The sequence below is a fragment of the Schistocerca nitens genome, chromosome 1, assembly GCF_023898315.1.
Source record: "Schistocerca nitens isolate TAMUIC-IGC-003100 chromosome 1, iqSchNite1.1, whole genome shotgun sequence".
NCBI lineage: Eukaryota > Metazoa > Arthropoda > Insecta > Orthoptera > Acrididae > Schistocerca > Schistocerca nitens.
The window spans coordinates 541838107-541858052 of NC_064614.1; the positions used below are offsets into that span (position 1 = coordinate 541838107).

Genomic DNA, 19946 nt, shown 5'->3' on the forward strand with positions numbered 1-19946 from the left:
CATCAATAATTTTTCATTTGCATTAGTTGCAAACAAATGATGGTACAACAATTTGGTTAAGATCCCTATGTCTGAAACATAATGACTTGTAACCCCCCCCCTCCCCGTCCACCCACACCACATAAACAATAAAGTGTGTGTGCGCACGAGAGAGAGAAAATTCATACATTTTATTTTTATAAAAAAATTTTTGTTATATTTACACATACCATGCAATTAACGTGATTTAGCTGGTAATAAATTGAACAAATGGTAAAAACATAATATTCATTATTTTGCAGCTTAGTTATATAGATTAAGTTTTCATAAAACTAAAAAATGGATATACCTTCTTCAATACTTCTTTCTAGGTCCTCCAATATTTTTTCCTGTCGTGATGAAAGTATCTTTAATTCTGAGGCTAGCAATGCAGCTGCATCAACAGCATTCCTGCTACGTTTCAGTTTCCTCTGTGACTGGAATGACCTGGGTGAAGAAGTGATTCCTTCACAGTCAGATTTTGGTGAGACAGTGTGACATAAAATGTCAATACGACCTGGGAAAAAAAAAAAAAAAAATCAGATGTGATAATAGTGTCATTGATTAATGATCAGAATTAACTGGAAGATCAGAATTAACTGGAAGATCAAAAAATGTTCCTAGATTACCACACAGAAACACCAATTTTTACTTGAAATGTAGTTATTTAGCTGCTGCTGATAAAAATTAGCAGTATTATGCAATACACAGGGTGGTGAGAAACAGTGCAAAAAACTTGTACGGGTTTTATAGCATAGGTTATGCTGAGAAATAACTGTTATGAAAAAAATTTGATACATTGTGACATTTCTGAGTTAATTAGTGTGCAATTTCCAGCAGTTCGCCAGTCACAGGCAGTGTCGCGAAATGTTTTCATTTGGTTTCCTTAAAACAAACATGAGAGTGATACAAAAATAGGACACAGAACGGTAGTTAGAATCAAACCTAAGCCAGAGGCTTAGCAGTCTTGTGCACTATCATCTACACTTTGAGAACCAACTGACACTATTTGTATTTGGTGGGCCACTTGAATTTTCGCACGCAGTGGTCTGATTGACTAACTTCAGTGCCAGTTAACTTGGAAAGAGTACAACATATTGATTTTTTTTTCTTAACAATAATTTCTCAGCTCAGCCTACCCTACAACACTCTTAAGTTTTTCAGGCTCTTCCTGACCACCCAGTATGTACTATAGGCTTGCAAAGGGCAATGATAAAATCATGTTTGAAGTCCTCAAGAAAATTAGACACAAAATTTTTAAAAAAAATGCTTATTTCATACTTTTTTAAAGAAATTTCCCTCAAAAATTTTTATTTTTTTCCCCCCACTGTACTGTTATTTGAATATGGCACACGAAGACTGTAAAACAGATACCTTTTGTGAAAAAATATGTTACTGTGGCAAAAATGAAAACAAAAGTTAAGGAAGTCAAACAGAACATTATGATCTTTTAACATTACAATTTTTTCTTAATTAAATGATGAAAGCGAGGACTCCTGTAATATTCATTTTTGCCCTTGAGGAATCACATTGGAAAATGCCTGCCCAAACAGATTATGTCACTTGTCTTGAAGTCAAATTAATTTTCAGTTTCTGCTTTTCTAAACTGTGAGTATTTGTGTTTTAGAGTTTATGTAGTTCAGCAGATAAACACACTTGTAGATAAATGCGCATAGTGTAGAGTAGGCTGTTCCAGCTAGAAAGCTCAGCTGTGAGCAGTGGGTTCCCAAGGGCATTGGTGTGCAGGAGTGAGTAAACAGCTTGCACACGCATGCGCAACATCACAGGTGGACAATGCTGGGCAAGCAGCTTACATGAAGCACTGTGCACAAAACACTGGCTAGTGAGGAGACTACTCTTAAGTGTTGGGTCATATATCTGGGACATTCCTGCAGTTTTTACTCTCTTCATTACAGAAAACAGTCATTCACAAGCGTATGTTGAGCCAAACATAGATATGATGAGGTTCGCCGATGACATTGTAATTCTGTCAGGGACAGCAGTTGAACAGAATGGACAGTGTCTTTAAAGGAGGATATAAGATGAACATCAACAAAAGCAAAACGAGGATAATGGAATGTAGTCGAATTAAGTCGGGTGATGCTGAGGGAATTAGATTAGGAAATGAGACACTTAAAGTAGTAAAGGAGTTTTGCTATTTGGGGAGCAAAGTAACTGATGATGGTCGAAGTAGAGAGGATATAAAATGTAGACTGGCAATGGCAAGGAAAGCGTTTCTGAAGAAGAGAAATTTGTTAACATCGAGTATAGATTTAAGTGTAAGGAAGTCGTTTCTGAAAGTATTTGTATGGCGTGTAGCCATGTATGGAAGTGAAACATGGATGATAAATAGTTTGGACAAGAAGAGAATAGAAGCTTTCGAAATGTGGTGCTACAGAAGAATGCTGAAGATTAGATGGGTAGATCACATAACTAATGAGGAGGTATTGAATAGAATTGGGGAGAAGAGGAGTTTGTGGCACAACTTGACAAGAAGAAGGGACCGGTTGGTAGGACATGTTCTGAGGCATGAGGGGATCACAAATTTAGCATTGGAGGGCAGCATGGAGGGTAAAAATAGTAGAGGGAGACCAAGAGATGAATACACTAAGCAGATTCAGAAGGATGTAGGTTGCAGTAAGTACTGGGAGATGAAGAAGCTTGCACAGGGTAGAGTAGCATGGAGAGCTGGATCAAACCAGTCTCAGGACTGAAAACAACAACAACAACAAAATAATTATGGACTGTGTGTACAAAATGGAAGTACGCCCTCATGAAACTTTTTGTTCTACTTCATACCCTATACCATGGACAATGAGAGAAACAGTAAGAAAAGAGATTAACAGGAAGCTTGAATGGGGCATTACACAACCATCATTTTCCCGTTATTGTAGTCCTATTTTGGCCATGAGTAGGCCAGATGGCAAGGTGCGCTTGGTCCTTGACGCACCTAACATTAAGAAGATCATTGTACCAGTACAAACACATCCCGACAATTTATATAGGAACAGCTTATGAATTTCCACGATGCTAAATTTCTTACTACAAACGATCTCCGGTTCTCTTATAGGCAAATAAAACTACGTGAAGAAAGTCGGAAGTATACTGCCTTTGTATGTAGAGGAAGGAACTTAGAATTTCAAGTATTACTGTTTGGATTGAACATAAGTGAAGGTGTATTTACCCTCTGCTCTGGACAAAGTACTAGGACCCGAACTTTTGAGTAAGGTAACAGTATACTTGGATAACCTTTTAGTCACCTCACCCACTTGGGTAGAATGCCTAAGATTAATTGAACAAGTATTGAACTGCTTTTCCGAACATGGAGTAACAGCAAATCTCAGGAAATTTAATTTCGCACAAGACAAGGTAAAATTTTTAGGGCACATAATCTCGTCAGAAGACATACTGCCAGATCCTAAAAAAACTTGATGCCATTAGGAACTGTCCTGTTCCACAAAACAAGTGGCAATTGAAGGCATACTTACCCCTAGTCTCATTTTTTGGGAACTCATACCTAACCAACTTATGAACAGTGATGCTTTACTCAATCCCCTCCAGAAAAATATACCTTGGTTATGGGACAAGCAATGTCAAGCCAATTTTGAGAACATAAAGCAAGCCTTATTAAATGCTACTATTTTAGTATATCCATTGCGGATGGTGAACTGCGACTGTGGTTTAAACTGGCGTTTATCTGGTAATAAATATGCAACCTGTCGCTTTTTTACGATTTATTCAACCATGAACATGTTTTCAGGCCACTGCAGGCTCATCATCAGATGGAGGTTTACAAGAACCTTATGTTGTGGACCAAGTGTAGCTAGATGCTGTGCTGGTGGTGCTGGCAGAAATGACAGAAATTTAGTAATCGGTGATGAAATATTTACGAACCTGAAAGTTTTTCATGTTTCAGGTACTTACAGGGCACTTCCTTGTGGTATACATATCAGATTGCTTCTTATAAAGTATGTATTAAGCTATGTACACAAATAAACACATTATTTAGCTACATTTGGTCCCACAATGATTCACAGAATGTAAACATTCGATGTTTTTACAAAGAATATGGATATGGTAATATTACACTTTACTACATAATAATCTTTGGCAAGAGATATATTACATTATGGTGCAAATATTACTAGTACAGATTTTACGTTTCAGTAAATGTTTTTCAATGAGGTCCATCTGTATTCCTTTCCCAGTAATGTGTAGCACAGAAAGATCGCCACTGATATCACTAACTGTGTGTTCACGGTGAGCTTTTCAATTAACAATAATTTTGAGTTAATCAACAACATTAAAGCTCTAATAGTGCCAAACACAGCAACATTTGCCTCCTTTGACATAGTAAACCTCTACACCAATATCCCCTGAAAAGACACTCTCACAATAACATAAAAGAATAATCAAATACGAAAAGCTAAGCAATGCAGAAATTTTTGAACTCATGACATTGCTTGAATTAGTCCTCTCACACAACAATTTTTCATTCAATGGCAAATTTTACATGCAAAACAATGGTCTGGCAATGGGTAACAGCCTTGCAGGCTTGCCTGCTGAGATATTTATACTTAATCTGGAACAAGATTTCTTCTTAACAGATCCACAATTTACTGACAAAATTCTGTATTATAAAAGATATGTAGATGACACAATAATACTCTTCAATGGTGCAAAAGAAGAACTAAATAACCTAGCAGATGAAATGAATAAAATGCAACCAAATATCAAATTCATAGTTGAACACCAGACCACTGAAGGAATTAACGTCCTTGTCATGACTATCTCCACTCACAATAACAAGTATACCTTCCAAATATATAGAAAACCCACTACCAGTGATACTGCCATTAACAATACCTCATGCCACCTAGACAAACATAAAACTGCTTTCTTCAGGTCATCTGTAAACCGTATACTCCACACCCCTATCAGTGTAGAACATGCATGTAAAGAAATGAACATACTTATATCTATAGTCCAAAAGAATGGTTATAATGCCTCTCTGATAAACACCCTAGTTGAAAAAATCCAAAGTAAACTCAAGCATCCACCATCACCATTACAAACCAAGAAGAAATACCAAAATTTGTCTGTCTTTCATTCCTTGGCAAAGTGTCATATAAACTAGCAAATATTTTCAGACCAAGCAACATAAAAATATCCTTCCACACTGACAATAAACTACAAAATAAAATCGTTCACAATAATAAATTCACTGGAGTTTGGCACAAAAATTCTGGCTTTTACAAACTCGCACACTCCTGTGCTTGCTTCTGCATAGGCCAAACAGGGAGAAATTTTGCAACCCACTACAAAGAACATATGGATGCCCTTCGGCTCGAAAACTTAAATTAGTCCAGTATTGCATCACATATTGTTCATCATGAACACACTCTTGGTGATATCAGTACAATCGTTCTGTGCTACATGTTGCTGAGAAAGGAATACAGATGGATCGCATTGAACAATTAGAAATGTATATCCACAAACTAAAATCACCCCAAAATATTCTGGATGAACAAACTGAGTCAACACAAAACCTTTTCTTCCAGAATTTCCAGGATATCTGGACACCAGAACAACAAAAATGACAATAACAACACATATTCATCTTCCTGCATAAATCTTGTTCTTCTTGGCATGTAATGACTATGGTATTCTGTAACTTACAAAAAATGTTTAATTATGTATTAAATATCAGACTCTAGTTTTTACCTTCTGTATAACCATTAATCCATATTAAAAAACTTTTTGCCAGTATAAAAGACACTCCTGCAGCTAGCAACAATTATTGACAAGTAAAATCTGTACTAGTAATATTTGTACCATGATACAATGTATCTCTTGCCACAGACTATTATGTAGTGAAGTGTAATACCTACCATATCCATATTCTTTATAAAAACGTTGAATGTTTACATGCTATCGATCATTGTAGAACCAAGCGTAGCTACATACTGTGTTTATTTGTGTACAGTTTAATAATGTACATTATAAGAAGCAATCTGGTATGTATACCATACCACAATGCATTGTAAGTACCTGAAACATATAAAACTTTCAGGTCCGTAAATGCTTCATCACCGATTACTAAATTTCCATCATTTCTGCCAGCGGCACCAGCACAGCATCTAGCTACACTTGGTCCACAACATAATGTTATTGTAAACCTCCATCTGATGATGAGCCTGCAGTGGCTTGAAAACATGTTCATGGTTGAATAAATCGTAAAAAAGCAACAGGTTACATATTTATTACCAGATATATGCTAATGTTTTATCTCAACCACACATGAGGAAGGATTTTTGTTTATGCACCGACACATCTATTCAAAGTTTGGGTGCATGACTTTTTCAAATGGTAGAATAAGAGGGGAAAACTCATCCCTAAAGTAATTACAAACACCCCTAAAGTAATTAGCTTCACCAGCTGCACTTTATACTAACCTGAACGTTCATATTCATTTAAGGAGTTGGAGGGCTTGGTTGTAATTTGGTCCTTTAAAAAGTTTGAAATTTCCTTTGGGGTCAACAAACAAAAGTATACTGTGACTATCAGTCCCTATTGATTTTGTTAACTTGTAAATTACTACACTGATGGATAGCCAGGTGGTGAATGTGTCTTCAAGAATTCGAGTTTGAGATAGTGTAGATAAAATGAAACCAGAACATAATTGCTGATGCTCTTTCTCGATTCCCACAAGGCTTAGAGGAATTGTAATTTTTTTTCCTATCTACGTAATTCTGTAGCTCTCAATTCGCTCGAGCAATCAATCATTCATGATAGGAAACACCGTCATAGCTCAGTCACTCAAAATGATTCTGAAATTTTACTTGTTAAAATGAAATCAGGCGATGATTCTTCTTCTCTGCAGGCTCGTGCTTTGCGGCAGTCCGCTAATCTGTACAAATAAAATGCCTCGTAATTTTGGGAGCGTTGTATAATCAGTCGGGAAACCTCACATCAAGCGGATATTTGGCTTTGATGAAGTTTAACCTTCCGAAGAAGTAATGGAGCTCTTGGATTATTAAATGCAGGTTCGTATCCAGTCTTTCGGAAGTTCCCTTCTGATTAACAACTACGCAATATATCGATGAATATCATTAATTCTCAAATGTCAGATACAGACCTTTTTCATGAAGGAGCTATATATATATATATATATATATATATATATATATATATATATATATATATATATATATATATGTCTGCTTGTGTCTGTATGTGTGGATGGATATGTGTGTGTGTGCGAGTGTATACCTGTCCTTTTTTCCCCCGAAGGTAAGTCTTTCCGCTCCCGGGATTGGAATGACTCCTTACCCTCTCCCTTAAAACCCACATCCTTTCGTCTTTCCCTCTCCTTCCCTCTTTCCTGATGAGGCAACAGTTTGTTGCGAAAGCTTGAATTTTGTGTGTATATTTGTGTTCGATTGTGTGTCTATCGACCTGCCAGCGCTTTTGTTTGGTAAGTCTCATCATCTTTCTTTTTAGATATATTCTTTTTAGATATATTTTTTCCACGTGGAATGTTTCCCTCTGTTATATATATATATATATATATATATATATATATATATATATATATATATATATATATATATATATATATATATATATATATAAAAAGAAAGATGATGAGACTTACCAAACAAAAGCGCTGGCAGGTCGATAGACACACAAACAAACACAAATATACACACAAAATTCAAGCTTTCGCAACAAACTGTTGCCTCATCAGGAAAGAGGGAAGGAGAGGGAAAGACGAAAGGATGTGGGTTTTAAGGGAGAGGGTAAGGAGTCATTCCAATCCCGGGAGCGGAAAGACTTACCTTAGGGGGAAAAAAGGACAGGCGATGTCTGCTTGTGTCTGTATGTGTGGATGGATATGTGTGTGTGTGCGAGTGTATACCTGTCCTTTTTTCCCCCTAAGGTAAGTCTTTCCGCTCCCGGGATTGGAATGACTCCTTACCCTCTCCCTTAAAACCCACATCCTTTCGTCTTTCCCTCTCCTTCCCTCTTTCCTGATGAGGCAACAGTTTGTTGCGAAAGCTTGAATTTTGTGTGTATATTTGTGTTTGTTTGTGTGTCTATCGACCTGCCAGCGCTTTTGTTTGGTAAGTCTCATCATCTTTCTTTTTAGATATATTTTTTCCACGTGGAATGTTTCCCTCTGTTTTATATATATATATATATATATATTTCACTTTTTAATCGTACAATTTCGTATCAGTTATCTTCTGTCATAAATCTCAATAATCAGATTACAGTTCTTCAAACCAAGTTCAGGCTAATCGGCACGAAGACAATCTCGGAAGCTCTCTTTCTTTTTTTTTTTTTCCTAACAACCACCAGAGAGAGTACTACAAAGAATACATATGCGCTCATGGCATAGCTATTGTATGAACTACTTTTCGCATGGATTCTGCGAGTATGAAGATAGAAAATTAGTAAACGTCATTCAAGGGCAGAATTGTATCTGAATAATTCATCGAATATAAAGAGATATTACAGAATCTAACGATCTTTTAGAGCAGGAAGGCGAAATAAGAGCTGTGTTGATGGAAGACAAAACACTCCAATCATACTTTATGTCCACATGTGTAAACACATGAAGCAATTACAGCAGGAAGACACACGGTGAAGTAAGATAAGAGAAAAACTTGTGAAAAACAGTGATAAAAAGTTAAAAAGGTTTTTCACTATTCACAAAAGTGTTCTGCTACATAGGAACCATCACAAACAAGAACACTGGCATGTGTGTTTGCCAGAGGAATATGTGGATGATTTTATCTTACACACACACACACACACTCACACACACAAGTTAATTGTCTGCCAGAAAACAAAACAATCTAAGATCTCCAAACAGATTGAACTACATCCCATTGTGGCTAAAAATCCTCTAAAAAAAGTATTCTTGGATGTAGCTGGATCCTATCCCAGAAGTAAGGGTGGCGTTAAGTATATAGTAGGTCTGTATGGTATTTTCATGAAATATTTAAAATTGTATGCTGTACAGAACACTACAGCCAGTTCAGTTATATGATGAATCAAAGAGGATTATTTTGGAAGAGTAGGAAAACCAGATGTCATGTTAACAGATAATGCCGCATATTTTGTTGGATGTAAAAGGAAAGAGTTTGTAGATTCTAACCAAACCAAACACACTGCAGTATCCAAATATCGAAAGATTGTTTAAGAAATTCAATAGGTTTGTAAGCATCTGTATACCTCGTAAACATACCAAGTGGATTGAGTGTGTCACTTCCTTCTTACAAGTTGTTAACAATATTCCCCACAACTAATAGATTTGCACCAAATGAGCTGATGTCCAATTGGTAGAAACCTTTGGAATTATCATTAGACACTAACATATGAGAAGCAGTAATCAACCTTGAAACCTGCGCTAAAGAAAGGAAAGGAATTTAAGACAGAAAGTTGAAATGTACAACACAATTTTATGTAGGACAAAAGGTGTTACTTAGAATACATCCCAAACCCACGAAAATTGGAAAACTGAACTGCTAGTGGCAACTACTATACACCAGACCAGAGATAATTACTAAAGTCCCCTACCTGGGAATGCACAGATTGGTACACGCAAACACACAAAGACTTGAGAACATTTATATATTGAAGGATTGTATACCCTGCACGTTGTATATTTGTATAATAATATTAGATTTAGGCTGCTGGAAAGCCACATTCCAGATTTTATATTGTTAGTTGTTAAGGAAAATTTTCGTTTGTATTTTTTCTTCTTACGTGTCAAATGTGCAAACGATAAGATGAGTGGTTGAATTCACTTTTATGTGTCTAGAGATGACAATATTCTAAATACAATGCTTCGTCTTGCACATAGCCCAGTTGTAAACAAATAAATGAACTTGTGAAATGCATGGTAGCGTGCAATGCAATACACAACTCGCCATGAAACTAGTGGTATCAGAGCAACATAGTGCATGTGCATTGGGGAGCAAGCTAGTCAACAAATAACAAGTGCATGTGTGCCAGACAGGCACGGCTGAAAGTGTTGGAACACCCAAAACAAACAAACCTGATGAACTATAGCCCACACTAGCATTTGTAAAGACTATCAAATAAACACACACACAGAAAAATAAGAGAGAGTCTATACTACAACTATGATTATCTACACAATACACACACACAAATATAAGGATGCTAAACTATGAGATTTTTACTTAAGCTATGCTGCTATATACATTATATCTATATATGCACAATATTTACAGATTTAAGTACTGAAAGTGCAAGCACTAATCATACTTGATAGACGAGAAAAGTCTTGCTGAAGGTAAACAAGGTCGCACCATGCCTCTAAAACACTTTATCTTTTAGACTTATATGGAAAGTAGAGATGCATACATGACATGAAATAAGTTTTGTGATAACATGACTGCACACTGAAGCGAATGAATACATGGTTGAATATATGAAGAAAGTATTAGTAGCCGTCGAGGCACTATACACTTATCTATGAAGATTTAGTCTTTACTGAATATTATGTTTTTTCTTCCAGGGGACGATGCAATGACACATCCTGTACCATATAAACATAAGAAAGGACCACACCACATGTAAATATAGTTTTAAGTTTATGATACGTATGAGGGGGATAGTGTGAAAGTATGTGAAGAAGAAAACAACACATCACAATGCTGAACCAAGGTTGAGTACTACCAAATAATGAAGGGGTTGAAACCTAGCTAACTACTGTGAGCAGTCGACTATGCATGAAAGTATCAAACACCTGAATTACATTGAAATTTTTAAGCATGTTTGTTACTTATGTAAACACTATTTTACGTTTATTATATGTAACATATCACATTGATGATGCAACTCTGTAAGCCTCAGCACATGAAATGGTTACCCTTTATACAATGGACATAACAAGTAAATACTGAGCTGTACTTTTAAACACTGAACTAGTATTTGATATGACTCTTCATCATCATCATCATTCATCCCCATTACGGTCGGAGGAAGGCAATGGCAAACCACCTCCACTAGGACCTTGCCTAGTACAGCGGTGCGGGTCTCCCGCATCGTCCCCTACGCTCCGCGGAGTATGGGACCTCATCATCATCATCATCATCATCATCATCATCATCATCATCATCATGATTGGTATCATAAGATTTGAGTTGTGCTTAGAAATAACAAATTATTTTGTTCTTGGGATCACAGTTAAGTCTATAAATGAGATGTAACAGAATAAAAGCCGTTCCGTGGAATTTCCACACCCCTGTAGTGTGCAGATCTTTTCTGGAGAATGCTAGAGACGAGACCACGTGTAGTTATCCCAGAGGTGCGTAGTAACTACTGTAGCGACTACTGTTCATTTCTTTGATTCTTTTTGAACTGATAAATATGCTCCGACAAGGAGTCACTGTAAACTGAAATGAAGCATATGTCAATATATGCCATAAATGAAAACAGAATCTATTATTGTATAAATGTTATATGAAGCATGTATAACCAAATGAGAGTAAAATGTGTACTCATATAATTGGAAGCAAAGAATGTAATGAAAATGAAATCTGACAAAATGTCCTAAAACCAAATGACAAGTAATGACCCTCTATATAAAAAGGGGAGAGAATATGTTACAGACTACAATGTATATAAGCGACGATAATGGCATGTCAGCAAATGAATAGGATAAGTGTATTTTGTAATTGTATCTTATTTTGTTATGTTATCTGTACAGTATGTGGAAAGCACACTACAGAATCTTTATGTAATGCAACTGCATGAAAGCCGCTCAAAAACAAAGTGCAAAAACATACGAAACCTGACTGCAAAGTGTTAAGTGTACGTGTGTTAAAACAATATGTCGGTGTGTGCGTGGTAGACTAAAAATGGCAATACTTCATGTAAAATGAATTTTCTGTGCTCAACAAGGAACTTACCTCACCAACAGATGTCTGATGTATGGCTGTCTCCCCAATGAATAAGTGAGAGCAACAAGGTGAAATAAATTCCTCGGGCCACTGATATGGAAACCAGTTGTCACCGCATCAAAGATTTCACAAAGGATCACGCCACTGAACTCGAGCTTCATGAATTTGTGCAGTGCAAATCACTGTAAACGCACAACATGGACACACTGTCCTTGTACTGGACATGTGAGCATGAACTGCGATAACGGACGTTGGGCTGTGCATGCATACTTCACAAGCTGAACATTGTGAAGATGCTGACTTACAATAATGGGAGAATGCACTTTGTTATGAGAGAAATCTTATCCTAATACTCCTGATTTCTTCAAACCTTGAAATATAAGAATCTGACATGCCCATATAAATTGATAACCATTCAGGATAACTCCAATGGCTGAAAATAAAGGCTATGTCCATACCAGCCAGGATTATCAAACCTCTAAAAGGGAAATAAGCTCAGCCACTGTGCACCTCCGTATGACATCAACCCTTTTGTTTCGGGAAGTGGTAGCATGATGACGTATATTTGGATCTGTCATACCAACAGTGTTAAAAATGTGTATTTTAACCACTTTTAGAAGTATTATAAAAAGTTATTAGAAAAGGAATATTTATTTGCACAGTTGTAAGTTCAACTCCTAGCTGTTCATCATTTCATTCGCCACCGAGATTCTGCATCAAGAGGCTCGGTGCAGATAAGTATGATTAACACTGTATCTGGAGGAGCATTCCTGCATCAATATTGTCACACTCAATACTAAACACAATGGAATTAATGTGTAGGTAATGATACAGATTTGATAGGCACCTATTGAGCTTGACAATTGACAATTGAATGGTTGCATTGATTATTTAGTATTGTACACTACTGGAAGCAGTAGTACATAATGCCAAATTATGTTTATTGACATACACAGTCTGTTGATATTGTTATCAGTTAAACTTCACCCAAAATTGTACACAGATTCATAAATCACATTCAACATTTCCTCAACTATTTTTTCCAATAAATTTTTCCAATTATTCAAGCAATTATTAATAGATTTCCATTTCCACATCCCTATTCACCAGTCTGTCCAGAGTCCCAACCTGAAACCAATGGAACAGATCTGGTGTGAGTTAGAATATTGACTTCGCTCTAGACACCATTACCTTCTCTGGCTTCAGTTCTTGAGGAAGAACAGGTTGCCAATCCTCCACAGACATTCAGACACATCAACAAAAGTGTCCCTGCAGACTTCAAGTTGGCATAAAAGTGAAAGGTACACACACCATATTAACGTCCACTAATAGGTGTCTAGTTATTAGTGATTACATAGTGTACCATCAAATTATTCCCTTACTTATTTTGATAGATGGATGCCTTACCAATATCCCCTTCCATAACATATGTAATGATTTTTGTTGTTGAGGAAACTACTGACAATAAAAAAGTAATAGTGATGCAGACATCAGACTGTTCTCTATGGCACAAAGACTGTTATCAGATGAAAGCCCAACTGCTTAATTAGACGATGTTTTATTAGTATTTGCACCAAAAAAAAAAAAGCTATCGGGGCATCTTGTTTCTCAAAATGAAACCTACAAAGCTACATAAGTAGCATTACAAGTAATTAATCCTTGTTTATAGAGTACAACTATAATTCAATCCTTAACTGTTTGAGATCTATGAATGTGGTACACAGGACACGCCATTATTGGACTTTACATGACCAAATTTGAATAATAATTTCCTTCATTGGAGAAGGAATTTATCTACATTTTCAGAAAATATTAGATATATCCGGAATTCCTGAAATTGAAAATATTGGTTGGGAAACAGAAATTTTATGGTCATCTCACCAATAGAAACAGTTTCACTCTGCTCTTCACAAGAGACAAGTTGTGTCTCCCTATTTCGTTCAGCATGAGTGGAAGTAATGAGCAATACATCTGGAAACTATGAAGTTATGGGAGGGAGGGGAGGGGGAAGTTGTCAGTCAATGTTTGCCTGCGACAGTCAATACATCATACCGCTTGAAAACTGGATCAGCAATATTGCAGTAGAAGGGTTACAAACATGTAATTTTCCTTATATTAGAGTTATAAATTATATTTGTTTCTTTCTGATACAATTTTTTTCCTTTTTTTAGATCTGAAAGTCCACATATTAATATGCACTTTCCCTTTTTTTTTTTGTTATGTACCTGCCAGCTCTCCTGCAAAGGCTCATAGCTCTATGACTGGCCACATCAAAGATGTCTCGTGTATCTCCACATCAAAGAGAAAATAAGCAGAACAGGGCAACATTTCTAACATATTGTTTTAGAAATTACCTAATAGCATAATGCTAATGCACTGATTGTTAATCCAATGAGGAGATGTAAATCAAACCTGGCTCTTTCCATTTTACAGCAGTTAAAAATTTAACATACTTGTTAACTTGCTTTAGCCTTTTGACAAAAATCACAAATACACTACTTACAATTACAAACTTCCAGTTGTTCTGCCAAGTTATTGTTTCCATTTTGTGCACTATATCTTAATGACCAAACAAACCATCTTCTCTAAGTGTTTGAAGTTTTGCTGTTGTGTACTTGCTGCCTGGAGTCCAGTCAGGAAGTACACACAACAGCAAAACTCTCAGCACCTGAAGAAGATGGCTAGGACGGTCATCGAAATAATGTGCATAAAATGGAAATAATAACTAAGCAGAATATTCAAAGCACACCATTAATCAATCCACAGAGAAAACCTGAGATGTTGCAACACTAATTATAATCAAACTATTGTATTTTGGGACAAGTATTCAAGTATATACATATAATAGTGGGAAACATTCCACATGGGGAAAATATATCTAAAAACAAAGATGATGTGACTTACCGAACGAAAGCGCTGGCAGGTCGATAGACACACAAACAAACACAAACACACACACAAAATTCAAGCTTTCGCAACAAACTGTTGCCTCATCAGGAAAGAGGGGAAGGAGAGGGAAAGACGAAAGGATGTGGGTTTTAAGGGAGAGGGTAAGGAGTCATTCCAATCCCGGGAGCGGAAAGACTTACCTTAGGGGGAAAAAAGGACAGGTATACACTCGCACACACATACATATCCATCCACACATATACAGACACAAGCAGACATATTGGTCTTTAAATATGTCTGCTTGTGTCTGTATATGTGTGGATGGATATGTGTGTGTGTGTGTGTGCGCGAGTGTATACCTGTCCTTTTTTCCCCCTAAGGTAAGTCTTTCCACTCCCGGGATTGGAATGACTCCTTACCCTCTCCCTTAAAACCCACATCCTTTCGTCTTTCCCTCTCCTTCCCCTCTTTCCTGATGAGGCAACAGTTTGTTGCGAAAGCTTGAATTTTGTGTGTGTGTTTGTGTTTGTTTGTGTGTCTATCGACCCACCAGCGCTTTCGTTTGGTAAGTCACATCATCTTTGTTTTTAGATATATATATTTTCCACGCAGGAAAAATATATATATTCCAGTCTCGTATTGCTCGTGGAAAGAAGGATTGTCGGTATGCTTCTGTGTGGGCTCTAATATCTCTGATTTTATCCTCATGGTCTCTTCGTGAGATATACGTAGGAGGGAGCAATATACTGCTTGACTCTTCGGTGAAGGTATGTTCTCGAAACTTTAACAAATGCCCCTACCGAGCTACTGAGCGTCTCTCCTGCACAGTCTTCCACTGGAGTTTATCGATCATCTCCGTAACGCTTTCACGATTACTAAATGATCCTGTGACGAAGCGCGCTGCTCTCCGTTGGATCTTCTCTATCTCTTCTATCAACCCTATCTGGTACGGATCCCACACTGCTGAGCAGTATTCAAGCAGTGGACAAAAAGTGTACTGTAACCTACTTCCTTTGTTTTCGGATTGCATTTCCTTAGGATTCTTCCAATGAATCTCAGTCTGGCATCTGCTTTACCGACGATCAACCTTATATGATCATTCCATTTTAAATCACTCCTAACGCGTACTCCCCGATAATTTATGGAATTAACTGCTTCCAGTTGCTGACCTGCTATCTCGTAGCTAAATGACAAGGGATCTATTTTTCTATGTATTCGCAGCACATTACACTTGTCTACATTGAGATTAAATTGCCATTCCCTGCACCATGCGTCAATTCGCTGCAGATCCTCCTGCATTTCAGTACAATTTTCCATTGTTACAACCTCTCGATACACCACAGCATCATCTGCAAAAAGCCTCAGTGAACTTCTGATGTCATCCACAAGGTCATTTATGTATATTCTGAATAGCAATGGTCCTATGACACTCCCCTGTGGCACACCTGAAATCACTCCTACTTCGGAAGACTTCCCTCCATTGAGAATAACATGCTGTGTTCTGTTATCTAGGAACTCTTCAATCCAATCACACAATTGGTCTGATAGTCCATATGCTCTTACTTTGTTCATTAAACGACTGTGGGGAACTGTATCGAACGCCTTGCGGAAGTCAAGAAACACGGCATCTACTTGTGAACCCGGGTCTATAGCCTTCTGAGTCTCGTGGACGAATAGCGCGAGCTGGGTTTCACACGACCGTCTTTTTCTAAACCCATGCTGATTCCTACAGAGTAGATTTCTAGTCTCCAGAAAAGTCATTATACTCAAACATAATACGTGTTCCAAAATTCTACAACTGATTGACGTTAGAGATATAGGTCTATAGTTCTGCACATCTGTTCGACGTCCCTGCTTGAAAATGGGGATGACCTGTGCCCTTTTCCAATCCTTTGGAATGCTACGCTCTTCTAGAGACCTACGGTACACCACTGCAAGAAGGGGGGCAAGTTCCTTTGCGTACTCTGTGTAAAATTGAACTGGTATCCCATCAGGTCCAGCGGCCTTTCCTCTTTTGAGCGATTTTAATTGTTTCTCTATCCCTCTGTCGTCTATTTCGATATCTATCTGTACGACAATCTAGAGAAGGAACTACAGTGCAGTCTTCCTCTGTGAAACAGCTTTGGAAAAAGACATTTAATATTTCGGCCTTTAGTCTGTTATCCTCTGTTTCAGTACCATTTTGGTCACAGAGTGTCTGGACATTTTGTTTTGATCCACCTACCGCTTTGACATAAGACCAAAATTATTGCCTTCCTCCAATCACCTACTGAACACATGGATGGGCCCTAACACCCTGATGGCTAATTAAAAATATCTCCAAAAAAGTTGAGGAATCAAGTCAGACATTTCACAAAACCTTAAAGTTTCATTTGACTATTAGTTAAAATACAGGGCAAATTAGTCATCAAATGAACTGCTGCTCTCTAGTCTGAATATAAAACACAGTCTACTAAAATGTGTTGCATTGTGACCTGTATGCCACAAGCACCACACATTGGAGGCTCCTCTCAACTGCATGGCTGGAAGAAGGAGCTACACAACAGCTGAGTTGCTGACTTTATCAGATGCAGCCGCAAAATTGTCCAGAAACGAGGAGCACGGCACAGGACTTCTTACCACAGATGTCATAATGTTAATGGTTATGGCAAAGAGGGTAACACTTAAAAACTTTCCTGAGGAACACCATTCTTCTGCTCAAAATTATCTGACAGCATGTTTTAGCAATTAAAACAGTGTTTAAATATGAAGGACTGAATGAATACGGAGAGTTGGCCATGAAAGCCCCACTGGAGGTGCAGTCCTAGAGTTTGGGCCTCCAAGTACAGTCATATACCTTACTGATATCAAAGATTATTCCTGTAAAATGCTTTTTACTAGGAAAGCTTGCTTGATAGCCATCTCTAACAGGGTCAAACTGTTGAGAGTGGCTAAGGAGATGTTCTCTAATATCCAGACAAGATGATGGCTGACTATTAGCTCCAAGGTCTTTCCTACACAGCTCATTAAGGCGACATTCCAGTAACTACTTTCAAATGTTCGGTTCTTTCCTTGTTTGAGGGGAAGTATTAAAATTGCATCCCTTCACAAATTGGGATAGTGTCTTGTCTGCCATATCAAATCTGAATGTTTTAAGAGGATTTTGTCTGATGATATTAGCAAGTGTTGCACTATGCTGCATCAGATTTGTTCATGAGTGGGTGCAGTATTATGAGTCACAGATAGTGCCGAATTCAGACCCTACATGGCGAAAGGGCAGCTGGAGGACCCAAAATTGTTGGACCTGAAGTCCAGCCACCCCTCTCCATGTTGACAGTGCACTGGTGGAATTCTTGAACTTGACTGGCAGTGGCAGCGGTCATTGCAGAATCCTCTATCATTGTCTGGGCGATGTCTCCAGTTATTGTTTGGAGATACCCATTTCAGCACTGCTGCTGTAGGTAACCGACTGCATTTACTGGAAATCCTCTTGATGGCTTTCCATACTTTTGCAGAACTGGTAGAACAGTTAAGAAAGTCCAGGAACACTTGTCATGACTTTTTCTTCCACTCCTTGATGGTGTGTGGAGCTCTGGCTCTCATTACTCAAAAGGCTGCAAGATTTTCTGTTATTGATGATGATGAAGTCCCATACTCCTTGACAGAGCGTAGGGGACAACGCGGGAGACCCGTATCACTGTACTAGGCAAGGTCCTAGCGCAGGTGGTTTGCCATTGCCTTCCTCCAATCATAATGGGGATGAATAAAGATGATGATGAAGATGACACAACAACACCCAGTCATCTCGAGGCAGGTGAAAATCCCTGACCCCGCCGGGAATCGAACCCGGGACCCTGTGCTGAGGAAGCAAGAAGGCTACCGCGAGACCACGAGCTGCAGACTTTCTGTTATTGGGAGGCACTGAAAATTGTTGCAGAGCTGCACACCTGATTCGAATTGCACAGTGGCATCCAGCTGCCCACCAAGGAACAGGCTGCCTTCTAAAATGACCTGAGGACTTTGGGATGGATAAGTCAATGACATGGTAGATAACAGGTGTGATGTACTCCACCCATTCTGGATTCTGCTCTGGTGTTCAAACACAGTCATCTGACTGAACAGCGTCTATTTAGCTCTGTTTATCAATCATTTTGACAGCTTTCTTTCACGGATTGCTCCATCTGGTAGGTGAATGCAGAGTGGAAAGTGGTCACTGGAATGTAGGTTATCAGTTACTTCCTACTGTGCAGAGTCTGTGGGGCTAGGGAAAAGAAAGAGATCTACAGCTGAGGACCACATAGTAGCAGCAAAGAAATGACTGCAACTGCATGTGTTGAGACATCATGAGGCTCTCTAAAATGCGAGCCTGAGGCAAGTAGAGTATGAACCTCATAATACATTCTGGGCACTGAACTCTTCCAACAGGAGAAATGGTCAGGGGAGTTGCTCCATAAGATCTGAGAATCTGTCACTTCATGTGAAAGTGTGTGCAACAATCTTGTGACCCACATAAACTCAAATAGTAACTGCTTTCAGATCAGTAACCAGGGATAGAGTAGAGGAGTGGGGTATGTTACTGGCCAACACAGCTACTCCCCCCCCCCCCCCCCAAATTAGCCCTTTCCCTAGACAATTCATACTTGTCGTGGAGGATATATGGTGCCACAGCATGGGGGTATCCGCAGGTTTAAAATGTGTTTCTTGTAAACACAAGCATAGGGAATGTTCCTTAGCCAAGAGTTTCAGTTCCTCCACATGCATCCTCGACCCATTAATGGAGCCATTTATCTGCAAGACTTTTCTTTCACTCTGTCTTTCTGCTGGAATGGAGATCCTGTAACAAATGGAAGATTGGTCTGGCGGCTAGGTGGTTCCCCAGGAAGACTTTTTATTGCGTTGTACACAAATCATTAGCACTGTCAGAGAGGAATGACGTCTACATAGTCTGATGGTTTATAGCCTGTGTTCTTTTGCATCTGATGCTTCAAATGTCATTTGTTCACCAGAGGTGGTTTCGCAGAAATCTCCGTGGTAGTGGTTTTGGTATTGGTATTGGTACTGGTAGTGGTGGTGCTGGCCTATTTACTGAAGTCTGGCCTTTTAGGTGCCAGAAGCTCT

The 19946-nt window shown here is 38.2% G+C and overlaps 1 protein-coding gene across 3 annotated transcripts in view; it reads right to left on the reverse strand.

The window, feature by feature from the left end:
• Positions 1 to 19946, reverse strand: part of LOC126254070 (germinal-center associated nuclear protein) — a 301140-nt gene that overhangs the window by 21768 nt on the left and 259426 nt on the right. For all 3 annotated transcript variants that reach the window (XM_049955281.1, XM_049955282.1, XM_049955280.1), the window contains one exon: positions 329 to 535. In XM_049955281.1, the coding sequence (XP_049811238.1) occupies positions 329 to 535 (207 nt within the window). The remainder of the gene's footprint in view (positions 1 to 328; positions 536 to 19946) is intronic.